The sequence below is a fragment of the Lissotriton vulgaris genome, unplaced genomic scaffold (assembly GCF_964263255.1).
Source record: "Lissotriton vulgaris unplaced genomic scaffold, aLisVul1.2 SCAFFOLD_1004, whole genome shotgun sequence".
Lineage (NCBI taxonomy): Eukaryota > Metazoa > Chordata > Amphibia > Caudata > Salamandridae > Lissotriton > Lissotriton vulgaris.
In genome coordinates, this window is record NW_028248078.1 from 209,708 (window position 1) to 233,324 (window position 23,617).

A 23,617-nucleotide genomic window follows, 5' to 3' on the forward strand; every position below is an offset into this window, starting at 1 on the left:
CTCACTACCTCACTCTTTCACTACCTCACTCTCTCTGTCTCTCACTACCTCACTCTCTATCTACCTCACTCTCTCTCACTACATAACTCTCTCTACCTCACTACTCCACTCTATCTATCTCACTATCTCACAACTTCTCTCTTAAAACATCACTACCTCACTCTCTCACTACCTCACTCTCTAGCTCACAACCTCACAACTTCACTCTCTCTCTCTAACTCACTACCTCAATCACTCTCTTTCTCCCTACCTCACTCTTTCTATCTCACTTTCACTCTCTTTCACTACCTCTCTCTCTATCTCACTACCTCACAACATCCCTCTCCCTCACTACCTCACTCTTTCACTACCTCACTCTCTCTAGATCACTACCTCACTCTCTATCTACCTCACTCTCTCACTACCTCACTCTCTCTCTATTTCTATACCTCACTCTCTCTCTCTATCTCACTACCTCACTCTCTCTCTGCTAATGCAATAGGTATCACATATGCAAAAAACAACTAATGGCAATGCCATTTATTTAGGGATACAAAAAAGATAAGAAAATAATGAGCAATACCAATAGCTCTACCTATAATATTGCCGAGACCATTGCATTATAAATGCTTGTTTTTACACGATATTGTGAAGCTTCTACAACTTTTCCTTTTGAAAATGCAGCACAGCATTAGCAAAAAGCATTGGCAAAGTCAATAGGTCAAGAAAGTGAAACATAGCTTTGCTAATGCTTGATTGTTTTGTAGAAAATTCAGCTTGCGTTCTGCAACATCAGTGGGTTACACCCTTCTGGAGGAGTAACGCCCCTATCGTCCTGTGGCAACGGAATGACATTTGATGTTTCATATAATGCTTAAATCTACCCATCGATAACCTATCCTCCAAAACGCACATCCAAGAAGCTCAACACATTCAGCATAGTAGCACAACTTAGATGGATCGCTTCTTGTCAAATAAAGACCCATTCAACATCATATTCAAAACATTTATTTACATTTGTTTAAAGACGTACTTGAGCTCTAAAACACGCATCACAGCTGCATTCATTGTACCGCTGTGCTTGTCCAAAGTAGCAGTCCTGTTTTAGGGTGAAAAAAAAATTCTGTTCCGCAATGGAACACATGTTTTGTTCATCTTATGTCATTACAAATCGAAATAGAACTTAACATGAAAGGGTGTTTCTATTTTTTCATGTTTGAAATATTTTCCCTTTTTGTAAATAACTATTGTAAAGCTCACTTAGATACTTTAGAAAATGTAGGACTTGAGCATCAATAATGCTTATGTTTTTTACCTGAAATGGCTGCTGCAAGTTTTCCAGCACAGCAATATATTTGATTCCAAAAACTGAACACAGGTATAACAGCCTTCATTCTATTATGCAGTGGCTTTCTCCTGATGCTGCAAAAAGGTATGTTTGCATCTGGAGCAGGTACACTAGGATTCAGTGATTCAAAGCAAACGCTAACTACTGTGAAACGGACAGCTTTTTTTCTTGATGCGATCCTAGGAAGGATGAACTTATCTATGTATATATGAACATTTTCTACATACGCGTACATAAATAGCACAAACTTAGCTATTTATAAAACGATCCAAGACTGTAAAACGCTTGTTTTGTGGGATAGCTCAGGCGATAAAGCAGTTGCTGAAGATTTCTATGTATAATGTGCAGGATGTGTGATTGAATCCCAGCAGGGAGGATTCAACATTTAATCCTTCCGATGATGATAATACAAGTGCCATTAAGTTGAGTAACAATAGTACCTACTCACCACTGTATATGTGTGTTCCTTACTCAATATATGGTCATTTGTTGTTGAATTGCTCCTACTATCCTGGAGGAATGAGACAGACGTCATCATGATGGGAATGCTGTGAAAGAGGCCAAGTGAATCCACTTGCTGCAGTTGATCCAAAGTAGGGTTGGGTCTTGGCAGAATGGGGTGACTTCCTTCGTGCCTACCTCCTTGCAGTCATTATGCAGAACTCCCTCTGCTCAACCTTTAAGGTATATTTGCTCTTTTTGGCCCTGTGGAATCTAGGGTGGCAGACATTCCACCCCAAATACCTTTTAGGAAATAATTTTCCTGTTAATCATACGTGAATGTCAAAAATATCAAGGGTTTTGTTTATATGTAGTTTGTGTCAAGGAGGCAAAAGACACCAAGCAAAATTCACTTCACAATCGGGAACAGCTCAGGCTTCTTTGGTAGCCGTGTCTCTACATTTCGGATATCCGCCAGGCTAAAAATGTATGCAAGTGCTTTGACATTCTGGGCGAAGAGAACCAGATGCCCCACCAACTTGTTCACCACAGGCACTTGTGAGCTAGGGTCATTGCTCCAGAAAAGGTGGTTATTGGGCTTGTGTCATGTATCTTATTAAAGAATTCTTGCCGTACAGAGAAACCACCATTTGCTCTGGTCTCTGGTTCCTTCAATGTCCAGTTTCTGAACAGTCCTTATTACTGGAATGAAGCATCAATCCGGCCACAGATCTTCTGTGATGTTGGCTACTTTTCAGTATTATAACACATTCATTTTCATTGTTTTGTGACGGCTTGCACACCTCTGGACTTACAACTATCAACTGGTGTAAGGAAGAGTTTGTAACTGCTGATGCATAACTTAATGCACAGCCCTTTGATCTATTAAAACACCTGTACAGAGATAAGTTTTAATACTAAAATGGCACAATAAATATGAGTGCAATCTCAGGCATTTCATTACATTATTGACTGTCAAAATATTGACCTTTTTTGACCAACCTACAAAAATTTCGACTCCAGAAAATCAGCTACCACTAAACTGCCAAGGTAAGTGTACACAGGTAAGTAAACATGTATTATTCATAAATTCACACCTATGAAACCTAAATATATATCATCAAGGGACGGAGATGTAGGGTTAAGAAAAAGTAAATCCATGCTTATGTTAGAGATGTATTGGTAGCTGATATTCTCTAGTCGATACATATGTAGGTTAATGTACCAGCTGGCTAAGGTGATAAAACACCCAATATATTGATAGAATGTTAAGATTCTCATGTAAAGAGCAATTACAAATTTGGTAGTGGGGCTGAAGATTATTCCCAGGTACTTGCAGTCTGGCACCGCACTATACGTACAAATAACAACAAATACATTACATGAAATGTGAACCGTTTTTAAACTGCCAGAGATTTCTCCAGTGGAGGTAATTTAGGGCCGCTGTTAAGAACTCTGGTAATGGCAGCAGATCTGTGCAGTGACTGTCCTGTTACTTTCCTCACAATCTGCCGCACCCTTATGCTAAACTATTACGTATTTTACACATATTAATTAATTAGCAACCTTAATATGGAGCTTCGAGGCAAGGACTTGCATCTCCCAAAACCGTGAAGCCTCCTCTTAATACTCAATGTCGGAACAGCATGAATTTAGGATGTAATTTTTCTCTAAAGAGTGCAACAAACAGAATGACAGAATAGTTTTCCAATTTGTTCGAAAATGTTCGCCTCTAGCTTTCAGCTCAAAGTTCTGATTTGGAAAAGCAGGTTAAATTGTCTTATTCAGGAAAATGTCCTTTTCCAAAAAGGCTTGTATTCAGAAAGCCCGCAGACGGTGTCCTTGGTCAATGGTTTCACTAGTTTACGTTTGTTGTGTTGACACATAAGCTTACTATTGTCATATGTACAGTAAGGCACGCAATTTAATGGCAGTACTGTCAAACAGGTACTTATGTCAAAAAGTACTTATGTCAAAGATTCAAAAGCAGTGCAGAACAAAGAGGAATGGGTATAACCGGCAGTGTGGTCGAAGGCTTGGAGGTGATTGATTGTCTATACACGGAGGCAGATGTATTTTGTTTCTGTGGCGTTCCCCACTGTTCTTGTGCTGATCGCGGATTTCTGGTGCAGGTTTGTGTTTTCTTAATGTTGGCTAAACCCTGGAGAAGTTTATACAGCGACCCTGGGGCAAGATAAAAAGAGAATGGGACAACATGAAACAGGCAATGATGCTCATTTAGGAAAAGTACAGACACACATGCTGTCAGTTTACATGACTGCTTACGAAAGTGAGGACTGGTACAATTCCTATTTCATCCTCCCTCAATCACAGTGTCAAAAAACCCCATAACCCAGTTTTACTAACACGAGTTTGCATCAGTGTCACTTTTGTGATGGCAATCCAGAGCTGGGATTTATTATCCAATGCAAATCAGGATTGGTGTTGGATAGTGCTAACGTCCTGCCAGCCCAGGTACTTGCCAATCACCATGCCACATACCGAGAGTCATTTTACACATCATTATTCTGCTGCGTGTCAGTCAGAACACAACATTCTAAGCCTGCTTCAACTCATTTCTCCAACACTTATGTCACAGAACTACGGAGTACAGTGGGAACCAAAAGAGTTCCAGCATTCTTGTATTTACAAGACACTACATCTCCTGCTTTATTAAAAAGTAACAACTTTTAAATCCATAAATAACTTCACAGATAATCATGAGCACACAGGCAATTATAATTCTTCACTTAAGCAAAGTGGCACCTGAATTACACCTCCTATTTGGGTCACTGGAAACCGGGAATTTGTGGTCGAAGTATCGGTGATCTGCACAGGTGAGGTGGAATTATCATCAGGCACAGAGTCATCAACAGTCTTTCAAGTCCCCGTACCTACATTGATATCAATGTTTGGTGAGTGATAGGCCACATGTGGAAAATTAGAGGAATCTCTCGTAAGGGACTTCCCTGGATGCTGGGCAGTCAGCATGTGTTCTTCGATGTTATTGATGGTAAAGTGTTCAGCCTCAAAAGGAGCATCAGACTTTCTTTTTTGTGCTGTCTGACAAGCATTCAATCTCCTCTTGTAAAGGTGACATCTTCTACAACATATTTATCAAGAGGAGAGAGGGGGGACCAAGGAGCTTATTAAGGTCCAGTGTCTGTGCTCCTAATATTAGTATTTAACAAAAGAGGACAAAGTTCCTATGCTAGGGTGCAAAAAGTCACCCATGCATCGTGGTGCAAAAAGTCACCCATATTTTAAAAAGATAGAAGAAAAAGAAAAAGTGATTCCTAGGAATAGAAGACCCAAAACTGTAAGAGGGAAAGACACTTTGTTTCCTCTGTTGCCCTCACACACCCCGAAGAGTGTCATGCTTCATCATCGGGCGTTTGCTCCTCGTAGGGCCGGCGCTGCAATTCCCTACGGGTCCCCCGAAGGGTCACTTTGTCGGAGATCTTTTTAGAGGAATGCCGGATGGTGCATGCGGGTGTGCGGGGAGTGGGTCGAAAGGAGGGTAATAAAAATTTGTGCCAGTGTTATAATTTAAAAATAATGCAAGGGTAAACATGCAGCGATAAGATTCAAAAGTATACCCTTGGCAGTCAATACTGGACAACTTGGATAGGAACATGGGAGGATCCCGTAACAAGGTTGCATAAGCCCATATATTAGAACTGGAGGAATAAAATGCCACTAATATGCAGATATGTCAACAATTGAATAATGTTTGTACTGCATTTAATGAAATATGTGACAAGTAAAATACTTTACAGATCTCTGTGATAGGGAATTATGGCCAGCTATCTATCTTAGAATATGTAAATGAGATCCAAACTGCTGGCAGGATGTCCTATTAATGCCCAGGTGTCTAAAATGTAAGATGATTAGAATATGGCTTCCTTACATGATACTGATGGAAATATGTTTATCTACAGAATTTGATCAAATTGGTAACCACCCAGTACCTTTTACTAAGAGAGACCCATCAAACAGTCTTGAAAAAGATGGTACATTACTGTTAAAAGCCATCGAAACGCGTTGACGCCCACATCTGCACAATCACGGGACCAAGCTCATCCTGCAGACAAGATTAATTAAATAGGTCCAGGATATAGCTTCAAATTGGTCTTGTTAGATGTGCAACTTTATGACAAAAAGTACTGTCTGTGTTTGTCTCTCCCTTTTCTCTTTTCCGACTTACTTATCTGATGTATATGACAACCAATTTTTATGTTTATCTTATTGTGTATTAACTGTAAACTTCTGAATTTCAGTTATAAGGTGGTGAGAGCACTGTATATGTTTTTAATGAAATTATAATTTGTTGATTTATAAAAACTGTATTTTGTATGAAATGTCTTTTTAACAAAAATAAAAAGTAAAAAATCCCCTTTGTTTTAAACAAAAAAATTATTTTTTTGTCACCATATTATATGTTAGAGACCTGTGCTAATACATATGCTAATGGTTTAGTTCTGTCCGCCAAGGGATTTCCATGTTTTTTCACTATAAATATCCTAATACATCATGTACAAACAATATAGACGTATGTTAAAAACTAGCTTCCCAGAAGAGAATAACAGAAAGTCGTGTATCTTGATTGTAGTCAGTATAAATCTTTTATTGATAACCACTTGTTCTTTTAAAAACACCACACAATTGCTTGCCAACGTGTTTCATCCGTCATGGGACTTCTTCAGGGCTATAAGCAATTACAAAACACTATTTACAATATATACACAATAAAATAGTGGTTTGTAATTGCTTTTAGCCCTGGAGGTTATCAATAAAAGATTTATACCGACTAAAATCAAGATGCACGACTTTCTGTTATTCTCTTCTCGGAAGCTAGTTTATAACATACTTCTCTATTGTTTGTACATGATGTATTAGGATATTTATATAAAAGAGCACGTATCCTTCTCGGGTGCAGGGTCAATCTTTAGTCTTGGATAGTGGTGGTTTATAACCACCTATTTGGGATGTATGTGGGTCACATCCTAGACCTAATGCATCAAGGTATAGTAGTGACCTAACATGCCTTATAGGTAGTGACGTTTGGTGCTGGATCTCTAAAGCTCTGACCCCTTTCTTTGGCAGTTTGGTCATCATGGCTCTTCCAAACATGAAAGTTGCAGGTCTTTCCCCTGCCATTGAATGAGGGCTCGAAAGATAAGCTGGAAGAGTAGTGTTTAAAATAACTTTAAGGTCAAGCTTCTCCAATGCAGCATGCTGAACAGCTTTCTTTAGAGTAATCATGAACCATTCTACCAGACCATTGGCCTGGGGCCAAAGAGGAGTGGTTTTTTGATGCTTTATATTGAGGCGATGTAGAAAGTCTTTGAATTCTTGACTATTAAAAGGTGGGCCAATGTCAGATTTTAAGATTGAAGATGCATCCTATGTAGCAAGGAGGCCATCTAATTTGGGAATAACATTTTCATGTGTAGTTGTTAAAAGCTCTTCTACCAATGGAAAATGAGAGTATTCATCAACAATAAATAGAAGAAGATGTCCATTCTCAAGAGGACCAAAGAAATCAACAGCAATTTCCCCCCAAGCATGATGTGGCAATTCTGACATGTTCAAAGGGTGCTGAACAACTTGAGAGGAAAAACAGTTGCATATGTGACAATTTTTCAGTTCTTTTTTTACCCTTTCGTCGAGATATGGAAACCAGACTTGATCACGGAGAGCTCCCTTAGTGTCAACTATTCCTCAATGTCCCTCATGGGCAACGGCGATTACTTGTTGTCAGAGAGTCTTGGGAAAAACAATTTGTGCACCTCACAGAATGAGGCCTTCTTGATTTACTAAAAGTTCAGCCCTTACATTTCTGAATTTCACATAATCACTGGCATTAGTGAGAGGCCTAGAATGCTGGTTCTATGACTGATGAGCAATAATGTCTTTTAACTTTAATATCTCACTGTCTTGCCTTGTAGCAGTGACAATTTGTTCTAAAGACATGGCAGATGGTGTGCTCAATTTCACAACAAAATTGATGTAAGCCTCCACGGTCTTCTATGGAGTAGCAGGGCATTTTAAATAACCAGCAGGATTCTGATCTTTCCCTTGACGATAAATGTAGGAAGGTGGATACCTGACTATGGTTACCCCAGATTTTTTGCCTTGTGTTTAGCTGGTTTTCGACTTAGTTGGCCTGGGATCCTGCTAATCAGGGCCCCAGGCTATCTGCTCTCTCTGTAAAATGGACTCGATGTACCCTAAGTACATAATTAATTGGATAGTGGGTCACCTTATGAGCCCCTGTACAGAGTACTATAGGTACCCAGGGCATATGTGCATCCATGGGCTACCAGGGGCAGCAGCATATCTTTTGCCACCCCTGGCTGGCCATCCAAACCGACACAACTGGCTGATCACTCAGCTGGGGCAAGGTCATGTAAACACCCCTTGCTTAGATATAGTATACCTATGTCTAAACCTATATCTGGACACATATGCACCTATAAGTCACTCCTATGGCAGGCCTTAACAATCCTGGATGCAGAGTGCTTGGTTTTATGTGAGATGGTGCTCTAGCATGATCTGAGCCTGTCTGCAGCTTTCGGAACCATGTCCTTATAGCTGTTCTGGGATATTGCCATACAATATACTCTTAAGTGCATTATGAACCTCGCGGTTAAATGCTATCTTTGGTTTGGCTTTATCGAAACATGTTGTGTAAGGTGTCATACACTTTGGAATACTACCCCCTCGTCAGTCCTGGCGACGAGGTAGCATTCCACCCTGCTAGAGGGAGAAGACATGTTACTTTCCTTAAACGCGGTTAAAATCAACCAGAGCCTCAGCATCACAAAATGGATGCTGCTGCCACAGACACAAGTCTGGCCTCCTGCTGCTGACCGAAACTCCGGTAGGGGAGGCCTGGACAAAAGGTTTCCTGTCACAGGGGGGTGCTAGCACCACCCCAGACAGGAGATAGTGGATTGGGGCAGGGAGGGCTGAATGAAACTAGACACTGCCTGGGGCACACAAGGTGTCCCATGCATAGCCCAGTTCAAACCGGTGCTGGGGCACTCCAGCCCCAGCTCTGGCACGAAACTGGACAAAGGGAAAGGGGTGTAACAACCCCCTTCCTGGGTCCCACTGTAGGAAGGTGGATACTGGACTATGGTTACCCCAGATTTTTTGCCTAGTGTTTAGCTGGTTTTCGACTTAGTTGGCCTGGGATCCTGCTAATCAGGACCCCAGGCTATCTGCTCTCTCTGTAAAATGGACTCCATGTACCTTAGGTACATCTCCAATTGGATACTGGGTCTCTTTATGAGCCCCTGTAGTGTGTACTATAGGTACCCAGGGCAGAAGTGCATCCAAGGCCTACTAGGGGCTGCAGCATATCTTTTGCCACCCCTGGCTGGCCATCCAAATTGACACAACTGGCTGATCACTCAGCTGGGGCAAGGTGGTGTAATCACCCCTTGCTTAGATATATTATACCTATATCTGACCTTATATCTGGACACATATACACCTATAAGTCACTCCTATGGCAGGCCTTAACAATCCTGGAGGCAGAGTGCTTGGTTTTATGTGAGATGGTGCTCTAGCATGAGCTGAGCCTGTCTGCAGCTTTCAGAACCAAGTCCTTATAGCTGTTCTGGGATATTGCCATACCATATACTCTTAAGTGCATTATGAACCTTGCGGTTAAATGCTAACTATGGTTTGGCTTTATCAAAACATGTCGTGTAAGGTGTCATACGCTTTGGAATACTACCCCCTCACCAGTTCGGGGTTAGCATTCCACCCTTCTAGAGGGAGAAGACATGTTACTTTCCTTAAGCGCGGTTAAATCTAACCAGAGCCTCAGCATCACAAAATGGATGCTGCTACCACACAAGTCTGGCCTCCTGCTGCTGACCGAAACTCCAGCAGGGGAGGCCTGGACAAAAGGTTTCCTGTCGCAGGGAGGTGTTACACCACCCCAGACAGAAGATAGTGGATTGGGGCAGGAAGGGCTGAATGAAACTAGACACTGCCTGGGGCGCACAAAGTGTCCCAGCCAAAGCCCAGTTCAAACCAGTGCTGGGGCACTCCAGCCCCAACTCTGGAGCGAAACTGGACAAATGGAAAGACTTCCAGACTTCCAACAGCCCGATCCACAGTCCCAGCATAGCTGAGACCCGTGGAGGCGACGTGAGACGTGGGACCGGCCATCTTGGAAAGCCAGCAAAGTGCTTTCTGTGCAGCTCCCGAGACACCCTCGAAGCTGTGCATTGGGGATTGAGAAGCCCCAGTCCCGAGCAGCTTTTGCACCAAAGATCACCTCTCCACACTCACCGAGTGCTGCGTGGGGCCCTTTTGCATTTTCCTGCTCGACGCATTAAAGGGATTGCATATGGTAAAACAGCTGGCTTCACATGCCCTCTTGAGTTTAGCCTAAGACTGCTTTTGTCCATGCTACCAATAGGATAGCTGGTCTATAAGATTGACTTACAACCAATCACAATAAGGGTCGTTTGGACTGGTGCAAGGTGCTCACTAGAATAGTGAACATCACATACCAGGCCAACTTCTCACATTGGTGTGCAGCGGTTGGGATTTGAGCTTGCTGTTGTTTTACCAATTGTAATCTTTGACAATATCATTTGAAAAATCACATCAAGTACCATAGGTACATATAAACAAAGCTTAAATACTTAAGTTCTACTTAACTTAGTAGTTGTAGACCAAAGGGCTTAGCACACCCAGACTACAACTCCTAGAGAGGTTCTAGTAGGTAAACACTTAGGGTAGGTAGGTGCACACACCACACCTCACTAGTCATGGCTGGCACAGGTGAACCACTCAGTTCTCTACCTGTGGAAAGTGACCCTCCCAGGGCACCCTCCAGCTATGAAAAACTCAGCTTCAGAGAATTGAGTGCCTTGTGCACCTCAAGGAAGTTGAAAAAGGGTCACAACCCTACCATCCCAATCCTGATACATGTCCTAGAGACAGCTGACCTTGAGAAGGCTTCTGGAGGAGGCCCCTCAGGTAATACAGGAGAATGAGTACCCCCCATAGTTGATGATTCACTCACCCCAGAAGTTGAAACTGAAGAGGTAGGAGAAGGTGATGATTCAGATGATCAGGGGGATGGCCAGGTTCAGGTCAGGAGACTTAGCCAGGCTAACCTAAGTTTGCTTGGGCATTGAGAAGGGTTGCACCTTCACAGACCTAATAGTAGCCTTAACCCAGGCAATAGAAGAGAAAGATCTCCTACCAGGGAGTCTATCCTCTCTAATGCCTCAAGGGGTTCTCAAAGGGGAATGACTTGGCTCAGTGAAAAGAGCATGAGGCTAGAATGAGAGCTGTCAAACTTCAGATAGAGAAAGAGGAAACAGCCCTGGCCCAAGCTAAACTTGCTTTAGCAAAGAAACAAAAATTAAGTGGATTAGATTCCACTGGTGGCAGCAATATCCTTAAGGATAAAGACAGGTCCTATGATCATAGAAACCTGAGTAAGATTGTGCCCCCTACAAAGATGGGGATGACATCCACAAGTGGATAACTGCTTTGGAGAGGGTCTGCATGGTACAGCAGGTTCCCCCAGTGTCAGTGGGCAGCAATCTTGTGGCTCTCCTTTTCAGAAAAAGGAAGAGACAAGCTCCTTACTGTTAGACATGAGGATGCTAAAAACTACACTGTCCTGAAGAGTGCTCTAATTGATGGGTTTGGCTTAACCACTGAACAGTACAGGTTAATGTTCAGAGATACCCAGAAGACACAGACTCAGGACTGGACTGATTTTGTAGATTGTGCTACTAAGGCTCTGGAAGGTTGGTTACTGGGCAGCAAAGTACATGACTATACAGGATTGTATAATTTGATTATGAGGGTGCAGATCCTTGGTAATTGTCAAAACCAGCTTTTACACCAGCACCTGGTGGACTCAGATCTGACCTCTCCACAAGAATTGGGTAAGAGGGCAGACAAATGGGTCAGATCCAGGATTAGGCCTAAGAATCAGGGTGGTGACCAAAAGAATGATAATTCCAAGGTGTGAGAAGTTGGCCTGATATGTGATGTTTCCAATTCTGGAACCACCTTGTATCAGTCCAAACAATCCCTTATGGTGTCTGGTTGTAAGTCAACCGAATTAGACAAGCTATCCTAGTGGTAGCATGGACTAAGCAGCCTTAAAGGCTAAACTCAAGAGGTCGTGTTAAGCGAGCTGTTTTACCAATCAAAATACTGTAATACCAAATGAAAGGACACCACACAAGTTATATATATAAAAATATATGTATTTATTTCTAAAATAATCCTCTGTACTCTTTATGAGTGCAGAGGCACAAGCGTTAAAACAAAAGCACAGTTAAACATATGAAAGTTGCACAATTGTAGATGAGGCCGGGGGGCCACGCAAACCATATATTAAAAAAGTGATATAAGAGATACCAATCGAACAGTGGTTAGGCCTAGGGCCTAGGGAATCGCTGGGAGCAGTCGGGACTAGCAATGCTGAAGTCGGGAAAAGCCCGCGGGATTCGGGTGCAGCGCTTAAAGCACACGCACGCACCAATGGAAAGTCTATGGTGCGTAAAAGTTATAAAGTTATAGTTTAAGGAGACTTCCGTTTAACCTAGCAGGATGAAACTTTAGACACATACACTAGAGGTGTGTACCAGTGTGGGAACACCAGCGTTGATGAGTTACCTCACCCATAGGAAGCGGGTGCACAGGTGCGAAGTAGGGTTGGGTTTTGCCACGCTGGTTGATGGTGCTTGGAGCTGGAGATGCTGCAGGCGTCGTGAAGGAGAAGTGTCCGGTGTGATACAAGGGTGGATCGGAGTTGTAGAGTACCTGAAAGCAGAGGGGACAGAGTCTGGGTCACTCAGCAGTGACCAGGGTGGAACCAGGACGGAACCAGGCAATGTCGGGCGCAATCAGGTGGTTGGTGAGGAGCTTCTCTCCGCTGCCACGTGGGCTCTAGGGCATCTGCGACATCCAGAAGTGGATCACTAGCTGTCCCACGAAGACTCTCGCAGTCGGCGCTGTCGGCTTCAGGATTGGAGCAAACAACACTTGGCAAGAGCAATCCAGGCAGGACTGGAAGATTGCTTCTCACTCGAACCGGGAGGGTCAGAGCCGGTGCTCCTTTTCAGAGGAGCGAGTGCAAGTCTGGAGCAACGAGAATCACAAGTTAGATTTCGTAGTTCATCGGCACAGGGGCCACAAGCCAACGGGCAAGAGTCCGGGCCAAAGCATTGAGCCAAAAGATGCAGAAGGGGCCAACGCAGCACTCAGTGAATGTAGAGGGGTGAGCTTCGGTGCAAGAGCGGCTCAGGGCTGGGGCTTCTAAAACCCCGAAGTACAGCTTCGAGGGTCACTCGTGGGCTGCACGGTCAGCGTCTTGTGGTTTCTCCAAGATGGCGGGCCCCACGCTTCCGGTCGCCTCCACGGGTCTCAGCTCTGCAGGGACGGTGGATCGAGCTGTTAGAAGGCAGGGACGCTTGGTCTTGTTGGTCTTTGTCGCTCGAGTTCCGGCAGGAACTGCAACAAAGCAAACGTTGAGGTGCTGGATGGTGCCTGTTTGCACAGGGTGGTCACTCCTTGACCACAAGGGAGATTCTTCAGTCTTCTACGTCGAGTAGGATGTCGAAGGGTCCAGAGTTTCGTTTCTTATGTTTCATCAGGATAATCTGAGTGCGTTGGCACTGCTCCCATTCTTATACCAATCTAGGGGGCTGGATTACCTGCTAGGTCCCCTCCTATGGGTGGGACCCAGGAAGGGGGTGGTTACACCCCTTTCCCTTTGTCCAGGTCGCGCTGGGACTGGGGCTGGTGTGCCCCAGAACCGGTTTGACCGGATTATGCAAGGGGAAGCCTTGTGCTCCCCAGGCAGTGTCTTGTTTCTTTCAAACCTCCCTGCTACAATCCACTATCTCCTGTCTGGGGTAGTGTGACACCTCCCCGCGACAGGAAAGCCTTTGTCCAGGCCTCCTGTGCTGAGTTTCGGTCGGCAGCAGGAGGTCAGACTCGTGTCTGTGTCTGTGTCTGTGTCTGTGTCGGTGCCTGTGTCTGTGGCAGAAGCAATAGCTTGCTTAATCTCCACAACGGCCCCCACAACGCTAAGGATGCCTGGCTTCCACCCTGGGGGTGCCCAGGAGTGGACGCCTCACAGGGAAAGCCAGGACGGGTTCCACAGCGGTATTCGTACAAGCGCCTTGAGACCCTTGCGGGTGAGTAGTGCGCTATACAAGTATCAATTTACAATTTTGTGATGCTGAGGCTCTTTTAAAATCAACCGCGTTTCAGTAAAGTAACATGTCTTCTCCCTCTAGAAGGGAGGAATGCTATCCCCGTCATCAGGACTGTCGAGGGGATAGTATTCCAAATCGTATGACACATTACACGACATGTTTTGATAAAGCCAAACCAAAGTTGATATATAACCGCGAGGATTATAATGCACTTAATAGTATATGGTATGGCATTATCCCGGAACAGCTTAGGGAGTGGTTCCCGACAGCTGCAGACAGGCTCAGCCCGTGCTCGAGCTCCATCTCACATTAAACCACGCACTCTGCCTCCAGGATTGATAAGGCCTTCCATAGGAGTGACTCACAGGTTTATATGTGTCCAGATATAGGTTTAGATATAGGTATACTATATCTAAGCAAGGGGTGATTACACTCACTTGCCCCAACTGAGTGATCAGCCAGTTGTGTCAATTTAAGAACCAGCCAGGGGTGGCAAAAGCTATGCTGCAACCCCTGGTAGGCCTTGGTGGCACCTATGCCCTGAGCACCTATAGTGCATGGTACAGGGGCTGACAAGGAGTCCAGTTCCAATTGGGTTATGTACCTATAGTACATGTATGTGAATTTAGAGAGAGAACAGCAGGCTGGGGGTCTGATTAGCAGGCCCACAGCCTCATTAAGTCAAAAACCAGTGAAGCAAAAAGCAAAAATTGGGGTGACCATAGGATAGCAGACTTTACTCTCCTACACAACCCCCCCCCCCAAATGCAGGGACATTAAACTTAACCTTGACCAGATACGTCTTCATGTTCTAAGTGGAAGTACCTGGAGAGACCATCTGCATTACCATGGTCAGTCCCTGGGCGGCACTGTAAAGTCCATCCCCTGTAGGGAAATGGATCACCTGAGTAGTTTGGGGTTTTCCCCCTTCATCTGATTTAGCCACAAAAGGAGCTTATGGTCTGTCCGAATTAGGAAGTGAGTTCCAAACAAGTATGGCCTCAACTTCTTCAGGGCCCAAACCACAGCAAAGGCCTCCCTCTCAATAACTGACCAACGTTTCTCCCTGGGGGTCAGCCTTCTGCTAATAAAAGCAATGGGCTGGTCATGACTATCTGTATTCAGTTGTGAAAGCACAGCTCCCACCCCCAACTCACAAGCATCTGTCTGTACAATGAACTGTTTGGAGTAGTCAGGACTCTTCAGGATAGGTGCAGAGCACATGGCCTTCTTCAGGTCATCAAATGCCTTTTGACAGCTAACTGTCCACTGAACCTTTTTTGGCATCTTCTTGGATGTCAAGTCATTTAATGGTGTCACAATGGACCCATAGCTCTTCACAAAATTTCTGTAATACCCCGTCAGGCCCAAGAAGGCTCTGACTTGTGTCTGGGTAGTTTGAGGAGCCCAGTCCTGTATGGTCTGGATTTTGCTCTCCAATGGTTGAACCTGACCCCCACCTACTTGGTGGCCCAGGTACACAACCTTGCTCTGCCCTATCTGGCACTTAGTAGCCTTGATAGTCAGGCCAGCCTTTTGCAGGGCCTCCAGAACCTTCTTCAGGTGGATCAGGTGATCCTCCCAGGTGGAGCTAAAGACTGCAATATCATCTGGATATGCAGCACAAAAGTCATCCAACCCAGCAAGGACTTGATTCACCAACCTTTGGAAGGTGGCAGGTGCATTCTTCAAACCAAAGGGCATTACCACAAGCTGATAATGTCCACTAGGGGTAGAGAATGCTGTTTTGGATTTTGACTCATCAGCTAACCTGATCTGCCAGTAGCCAGCTGTCAATTCAAATGTGCTCAGAAACTTGGCAGAAGCCAATTTATCAATGAGCTCATCTGCTCTTGGAATGGGATGTGCATCTGTCCTAGTGACAACATTGAGACCTCTGTAGCACACACAAAACCTCATTTCTCTCTTTCCATCTTTGGTATGGGGTTTTGGCACAAGGACTACTGGGCTGGCCCATGGGCTCTCATATGGCTCAATCACTCCAAGTGCAAGCATCTTTTGCACCTCAGCCTTTATACAATCCCTGACAGGGTGAGGTTGCCTGTAGATTTTATTCTTCACAGGTAGACCGTCACCAGTGTCCACCTCATGGGTGGACCAGTTAGTTTGACTGGGTGTGAGTGAAAACATGTGTCTGTGGGCCTGCAACACCTGTCTGCAGTCCACCTATTGCTGCTCAGTGAGGCTGCCTGCCAAGGCTACTGCATCAACTGAACCATCATCAGGGTTCTGGGAAAGCAGGTCTGGGAGAGGCTATCTCTCTTCCTCCTGTTCCCCATCTGTGGCTATGAGTAGGCTCATGTCCTCCCTGTCAACAAATGCTTTCAAACGATTTACATGGAGCACCCTGTGGGGGCTCCTAGGGGTTCCAAAGTCAACCACATAGGTGACTTCTCCCTTTTTCTCAACAATGGGGTAGGGTCCAGTCCATTTGTCCTGGAGTGCTGCTGGGGTCACTGGCTCCAACACCCACACCATCTGCCCTGGTTCGAACTCAACCAGAACAGCCTTTTGGTCATGCCAAGCTTTCTGTAATTCTTGACTGGCCTCCAGGTTTTTGGATGCTCTCTCCATGTATTCAGTCATCCGGGACCGGAGACCAAGTACGTAGTCCACAACATCTAGCTTAGACTTTTTGAGAGGTAACTCCCATCCTTCCTTCACCAAACATAGTGGACCCCTCACAGGGTGGCCAAACAAAAGTTCAAAAGGGCTGTAGCCAGCCCCCTTCTGTGGGACCTCTCTGTAAGCAAAGAGCAAGCAGGGTAAAAGGGTGTCCCATTTTCGCCTAAGCTTCTCTGGTAATCCTTTTATCATTCCCTTGAGGGTCTTGTTGAATCTCTCCACAAGCCCATTGCACTGTGGGTGATAGGGTGTGGTAAACTTGTAGTTTACTCCACACTCCTTCCACATTGCCTTTAAGTATCCAGGCATGAAGTTGGTACCTCTGTCTGAAAGAACCTCCTTTGGAAAACCCACTCTTGAGAATACTGCAAGAAGGGCCTTTGCCACAACAGGTGCTGTTGTGGTCCTCAGGGGAATTGCCTCTGGATACCTGGTGGCATGATCCACTACCACCAGTATAAATCTGTGCCCAGGTGCTGTTTGAGGATCCATGGGACCCAGAATGTCTATTCCAACTCTTTCAAAGGGTACCCCCACCACAGGTAGTGGTATCAGGGGGGCCTTTGTTGTGCCACCTGACTTACCACTGGCTTGGCAAGTGACACAGGAGCGACAAACCTCCTTGACATTTTCTGACATATGAGGCCAGTGAAAGTGAGGGACAAGCCTGTCCCAAGTCTTGTTCTGGCCTAAGTGTCCTGCAAGGGGAATATCATGGGCCAAGGTAAAAAGGAAGCCCCTAAACTTCAAAGGTATGACCAACCTCCTGGAAGCACCAGGCTTGGGGTCTCTAGCCTCTGAGCAAAGGAGCCCATCATCCCAATATACTTTATGGGTACCTCGAGCATTCCCTGCAGCCTCAGCAGCAGCTTGCTGTCTGAGGGGTTCAAGAGAAGGGCAATCTAATTGGGCCTGCCCCAGGTCTGCCCTTGAAGGTCCCCCTGTCCCCAGAAACTCAACCTGATCAGGTTCAAGCTCCTCAGAGACAGTCTCCTCGTGGACTGCAGAATCAGCTTCCTGTGAAGTCTGATCCTCAACCTGGGGCAAGTGGGAAGGCACAGCCTTAACCCTCTTGCTCTTTCTCTTGGGTTGTGGTTGGTCTATTGTTCCAAGATCCACCACTGGTTCAGGAAGGCACTTCTTAGCCTGAGTCCTTGTCACTGCAAGGACATGTGCTGAAATCCCTAGCATTTCTGCATGAGTCCTGTACTCCACTTCTGACCTAACTGAGCTTTCAAGATCATTGCCTAACAGACAGTCTACTGGGGGGTCTGCACTCACAACAAATTTCTTTAGGCCATTTACCCCTCCCCAGGAGAAGTTCACAACAGCCACACTATGTGTAGTAGTGGTGTTGCTTGCATTGGTCACTAGGTAATTTTCACCTAGTAGAATCTGTCCAGGGTCCACAAAGTCAGGTGTCACCATAGTGACACTGGCACAAGTGTCCCTGTAGGCCTGAGCTAGCTTCTCATTTATCAAAGGCGTCTGCCTATACTTGCTCAGGTTACTGGGACTCACAGTAGTGGACAAAGACAAGTCCACATCATAAAGCAGAACTGCCTGAGTAGGGACTCTGACTAGGCCAGATTCCATTTCAGTACCCAGGGTTAACCCTACTATGCCCTTAGGTTGTGCACTACCACTGTTGACTGTACTAGGGGGTGAAGGTGCTTTAGGAGCTACAGTGGTAGGAACTGGATTTTTCTTGGTACATTCACTCCCCCAATGGGAAATGGACTTACATGTATTGCACCAAGGTTTCTTTGGGCCATCATTCTTCTTTTTGTTACCATTTTTGGAACCACCCTCTTTACTAGAATTTTGTGGGCCTGAAGAAGACTTCTGGTCTTTTTCTTTATCTTACTTATCCCCACCCTTCTGGTCTGTTTTCTTCTGGTCACCACCATGGTTCTGGGGTTTCTGCTTAATCCTTGTTCTGACCCATTTGTCCGCCTTCTTTCACAATTCTTGGGGAGAGGTCAGATCAGAGTCAATAAGGTATTAATGCATTAGCTGGTTCTGACAGTTATTAAGGATCTGCTCTCTCATTATACAATTGTACAATCCTGTAAAGTCTGAGACTTTACTTCCCTGCAGCCAACCCTCTAGAGCCTTAGTGGCACAATCAACAAAATCAGTCCAGTCCTGAGTCTGTGCTTTTTGGGTGTCTCTGAACAACAACCTGTATTGCTCAGTGGTTAGGCCAAACCCTTCAATAAGAGCACTCTTCAGGACAGAGTAGTTTTTGGCATCCTCAGGTCAACTGTGAGGAGCCTATCCCTCCCTTTCTCAGAAAAGGAGTACCATAAAATTGCAGCCCACTGATCCTGAGGAACCTGCTGTACCATGCAGTCTCTCTCAAGAGCAGTCATCCATTTGTGGATGTCATCCCCATCTGTAGGAAGGTGGCTACCTGACTATGGTTACCCCAGATTTTTTTGCCTTGTGTTTAGCTGGTTTTCGACTTAGCTGGCCTGGTTCCCTGCTAATCAGGGCCCCAGGCTATCTTCTCTCTCCTTAAAATGGACTCCATGCACCCTAGGTGCATAACCTGATTGGTACAGGACACCTTGTCAGTCCCTATATAGTGCACTATAGGTGCCATGGGCATAGGTGCATCCAAAGCCTACCAGGGGCTGCAGCATATCTTTTGCCATCCCTGGCTGGTTCTTAAATTGACACAACTGGCTGATCACTCAGCTGGGGCAAGTTGGTGTAATCACCTCTTGCTTAGATATAGTATACCTATATCTAAACCTATATCTGGACACATATAAACCTGTGAGTCACTCCTATGGAAGGCCTTATCAATCCTGGAGGCAGAGTGCGTGGTTTAATGTGAGATGAAGCTCGAGCACGAGCTGAGCCTGTGTGCAGCTGTCGGGAACCACTCCCTAAGCTGTTCCGGGATAATGCCATACCATATACTATTAAGTGCATTATAATCCACGCGGTTATATGTCAACTTTGGTTTGGCTTTATCAAAACATGTCGTGTAAGGTGTCATACGATTTGGAATACTATCCCCTCGACAGCCCTGTTGACGGGGATAGCATTCCATCCTTCTAGAGGGAGAAGACATGTTACTTTACTGAAACGCGGTTGATTTTAAAAGAGCCTCAGCATCACAAAATGGACGCTTCTGCCACAGACACGAGTCTGACCTCCTGCTGCCGACCGAAACTCAGCAAAGGAGGCCTGGACAAAGGCTTTCCTGTCACGGGTAGGTGTCACACCACCCCAGACAGGAGATAGTGGATTGTAGCAGGGAGGTTTGAAAGAAACCAGACACTGCCTGGGGAGCACAAGGCTTCCCCTTGCATAATCCGGTCAAACTGGTTCTGGGGCACACCAGCCCCAGTCCCAGCGTGACCTGGACAAAGGGAAAGGGGTGTAACCACCCCCTTCCTGGGTCCCACCCATAGGAGGGGACCTAGCAGGTAATCCAGCCCCCAAGATTGGTATAAGAATGGGAGCAGTGCCAACACACTCAGATTATCCTGATGAAACATAAGAAACGAAACTCTGGACCCTTCGACATCCTACTCGACGTAGAAGACTGAAGAATCTCCCTTGTGGTCAAGTAGTGACCACCCTGTGCAAACAGGCACCATCCAGCACCTCAACGTTTGCTTTGTTGCAGTACCCGCCGGAACTCGAGTGACAGAGACTGACAAGACCAAGCGTGCCTGCCTTTTAACAGCCCGATCCACAGTCCCTGCAGAGCTGAGATCCGTGGAGGCGACCGGAAGCGTGGGGCCCGCCATCTTGAAGAAACCACGAGATGCTGACAGTGCAGCCCACAAGTGACCCTCGAAGCTGTACAACGGGGTTTGAGAAGCCCCAGCCCTGAGCCGCTTTTGCACCGAAGCTCACCCCTCTACACTCAACGAGTGCTGCGTGGGGCCCTTCTGCATCTTTTGGCTCAATGCGTTGGCCCGGTCAATTTCCTGTTGCCTTGTGGCCCCTGTGCCGACGAACTATGAAATCTAACTTGTGATACTGGTTGCTCCAGACTTACACTCGCTCCTCTGAAAAGGAGCACCCACTCTGACCCTCGTGGTCCGAGTGAGAAGCAATCTTCCAGTCCTGCGTGGATTGCTCTTGCCAAGTGTTGTTTGCTCCAATCCTGATTCCGACAGCGCCGACGGCGAGAGTCTTCGTGGGACAGCTCGTGATCTGCTCCTGGACGTCGCAGATGCCCTAGAGCCCACGTGGCAGCGGAGAGAAGCTCCTCGACAACCACCTGATTGCGCCCGACATTGCCTGGTTCCATCCTGGTTCCACCCTGGTCACTGCTGAGTGACCCAGACTCTGTCCCCTCTGCTTTCAGGTACTCTACAACTCTGATCCACCCTTGGGTCACACCGGACACTTCTCCTTCACGACGCCTGCAGCATCTTCAGCTCCAAGCACCATCAACCAGCGTGGCAAAACCGGACACTACTTCGCACCTGTGCACCCGCTTCCTGTGGGTGAGGTAACTCATCAACGCTGGTGTTCCCACACTGGTACACACCTCTAGGGTATGTGTCTAAAGTTTCATCCTGCTAGGTTAAGCGGAAGTCTCCTTAAACTATAACTTTATAACTTTTACGGACCATAGACTTTGCATTGGTGCGTGCGTGTGCTTTAATCGCTGCACCCGAATCCTGAGGGCTTTTCCCGACTTCAGCATTGCTATTCCCGACTGCTCCCAGTGATTCCCTAGGCCCTAGGCCTAACCACTGTTCGATTGGTATCTCTTATACCACTTTCTTAATATATGGTTTGTGTGGCCCCCAGGCCTCATCCGTATTTGTGCAACTTTCATATGTTTAACTGTGCTTTTGTTTTAATGCTTGTGCCTCTGCACTCATAAAGAGAACAGAGGATTATTTTAGAAATAAATACATATATTTTTATATATAACTTGTGTGGTGTCCTTTCATTTGGTATTACAGCATTGTGATTGGTAAAACAGCTCGCTTAACACGACCTCTTGAGTTTAGCCTTTAAGGCTGCTTAGTCCATGCTTGTCTAATAAGGTTGACTTACAACCAGACACCATAAGGGATTGTTTGGACTGATACAAGGTGGTTCCAGAATTGGAAACATCACATATCAGGCCAACTTCTCACACCTTCCTTGTAGGTTGGGCACAATTTTTGTCAGGTTTCTATTGTCATAGCCCCTGTCTTTCTCTCTAGGAATATTGCTGCCACCAGTGGAATCTAATCCACACAACTTTTGTTCTCTTGCTAAAGCAAGTTTAGCTTGAGCCAAGGCTATCTCTTCCCTCTCTATCTGGAGTTGGACAGCCCTCATTCTGGCCCTATGCTCTTTCCTCTGGGGGGAAGTCATTCCCCTTTGAGATTCCCTTGAGACACTAGAAATATGAGAGTCCCCCGAGGGAGATCTCACCCTTCTATTGCCTGAGTGCGTTGGCACTGCTCCCATTCTTATACCAATCTAGGGGGCTGGATTACCTGCTAGGTCCCCTCCTATGGGTGGGACCCAGGAAGGGGGTGGTTACACCCCTTTCCCTTTGTCCAGGTCGCGCTGGGACTGGGGCTGGTGTGCCCTGTGAGAAGTTGGCCTGATATATGATGCTCACTAGTTCTAGTGATCACCTTGTATCAGTCCAAACAACCCTTATGGTGATTGGTTGTAAGTCAACCTTATAGACCAGCTATCCTAATGGTAGCATGGACAAAGCAGTCTTAGGCTTAACTCTTTTGGCATGTGAAGCCAGCTTTTTTTACCACATATAACCCCTTGAATACCAAGTGAAAGGACACCACACAGGTTGTTATGAAAATAAACAAGAATTTATTAACTTACATACACCTCTGAACTCTTTATGAGATCAGAGGGCTAAGCACATGACAAACTCTTAGGAAAATAACGTTTAAGTTGCACAAATTACAATGGTGCCCTAGGGGCACGACAAACCAAATACTAAGTAAGTGGAATGTGAAAGTCGATAATAGGAATGGAGCTGTCCAGGGGCTGTAGGATCGCTGGGACCACGCTACACTAACTGGAGGTAAGTAATAGGAGGCCCACGGAACGCGTGTGCAGAGTGTGAACTCACACGCGAGATGCGTACAATCGTCTATGGACAGTACAGTTTAAGAAAAAGGTGAGTACGGACGTTCCTGACTAGATAGGACCAAAACGACTGTGGAACTGGACACTAGGAGAGTCAAGCTACCCTTGAGCACCGAAACGCTCGTGTTACCTCACCCAAAGGCTGCGGGTGCATAGGTGCCAATTCGTGTCGGGTTCCGGCGTTGAAGTCCATGGAGCCTGGAGGAAAAGATGCTGCAGGCGGTCAGGATGAAGATGTCCGGTGTGATCCATAGGTGGATCAGTGAAGAGAAGAACCTGAAAGCAGAGGGGACAATGTTCAAAGTCACTAGCCAGTGACTGGAGTGAAACCAGGAGTGGAACCAGATGTCGTCGTCGCGATCAGATGAAGGTGGACGCTTGTCTCTGCAGCCACGTGGAGCAGGTGGTGTCTGGAGTGGACCAGGAGGGTCCGGGGTGCTCCTCTTTTGGAAGGCAGCAAGGGCCAGTCTGGAGCAACCAGACCAGCAGTGAAGATTACGGATTTCGTCGTCTAGGAGGTCACTAGCCAGCCGGCAAGTGACCAGACAACGCGTCGAGCAGCAAACAGGCAGAAGGGCCCCACGCAGATCTCATGGATGCTGGAGGGCTGGTCTTCGGTGTAGGAGCTGCTTTAGGTCGGGGCTTCTCAGTCCCCAAAGCACTTGGACGAGGATGCCTCTGAAGTCGTGCTGGAGCGAAGTGCTGCTTCTTTCAAGATGGCCGGTCCCACGTGTCTCGTCGCACCCACGGATCTCAGCTGTGCTGCAGATGTAGGTAGAGGTCGGAGAGGTCTGGGAATCCGGGTCTCGTCGGGCTCTGAAGTCTGGATCCTTGCAGGAAGACGACAAAGGGAAGCCGTTGGACGCTGATGGTGCCTGCTTGTGCA

General features: G+C 46.0%; 1 protein-coding gene across 1 annotated transcript in view; it reads right to left on the reverse strand.

Moving 5' to 3' along the window:
* Positions 1–971: 971 nt before the first annotated feature.
* LOC147664938 (anthrax toxin receptor 2-like) overlaps positions 972–23,617 on the reverse strand; it is a 470,307-nt gene continuing 447,661 nt past the window's right edge. The window contains exon 10 of the mRNA XM_086949874.1: positions 972–3,952. Within this exon, the coding sequence (XP_086806000.1) occupies positions 3,923–3,952 (30 nt within the window). The 3' untranslated portion in view covers positions 972–3,922. The remainder of the gene's footprint in view (positions 3,953–23,617) is intronic.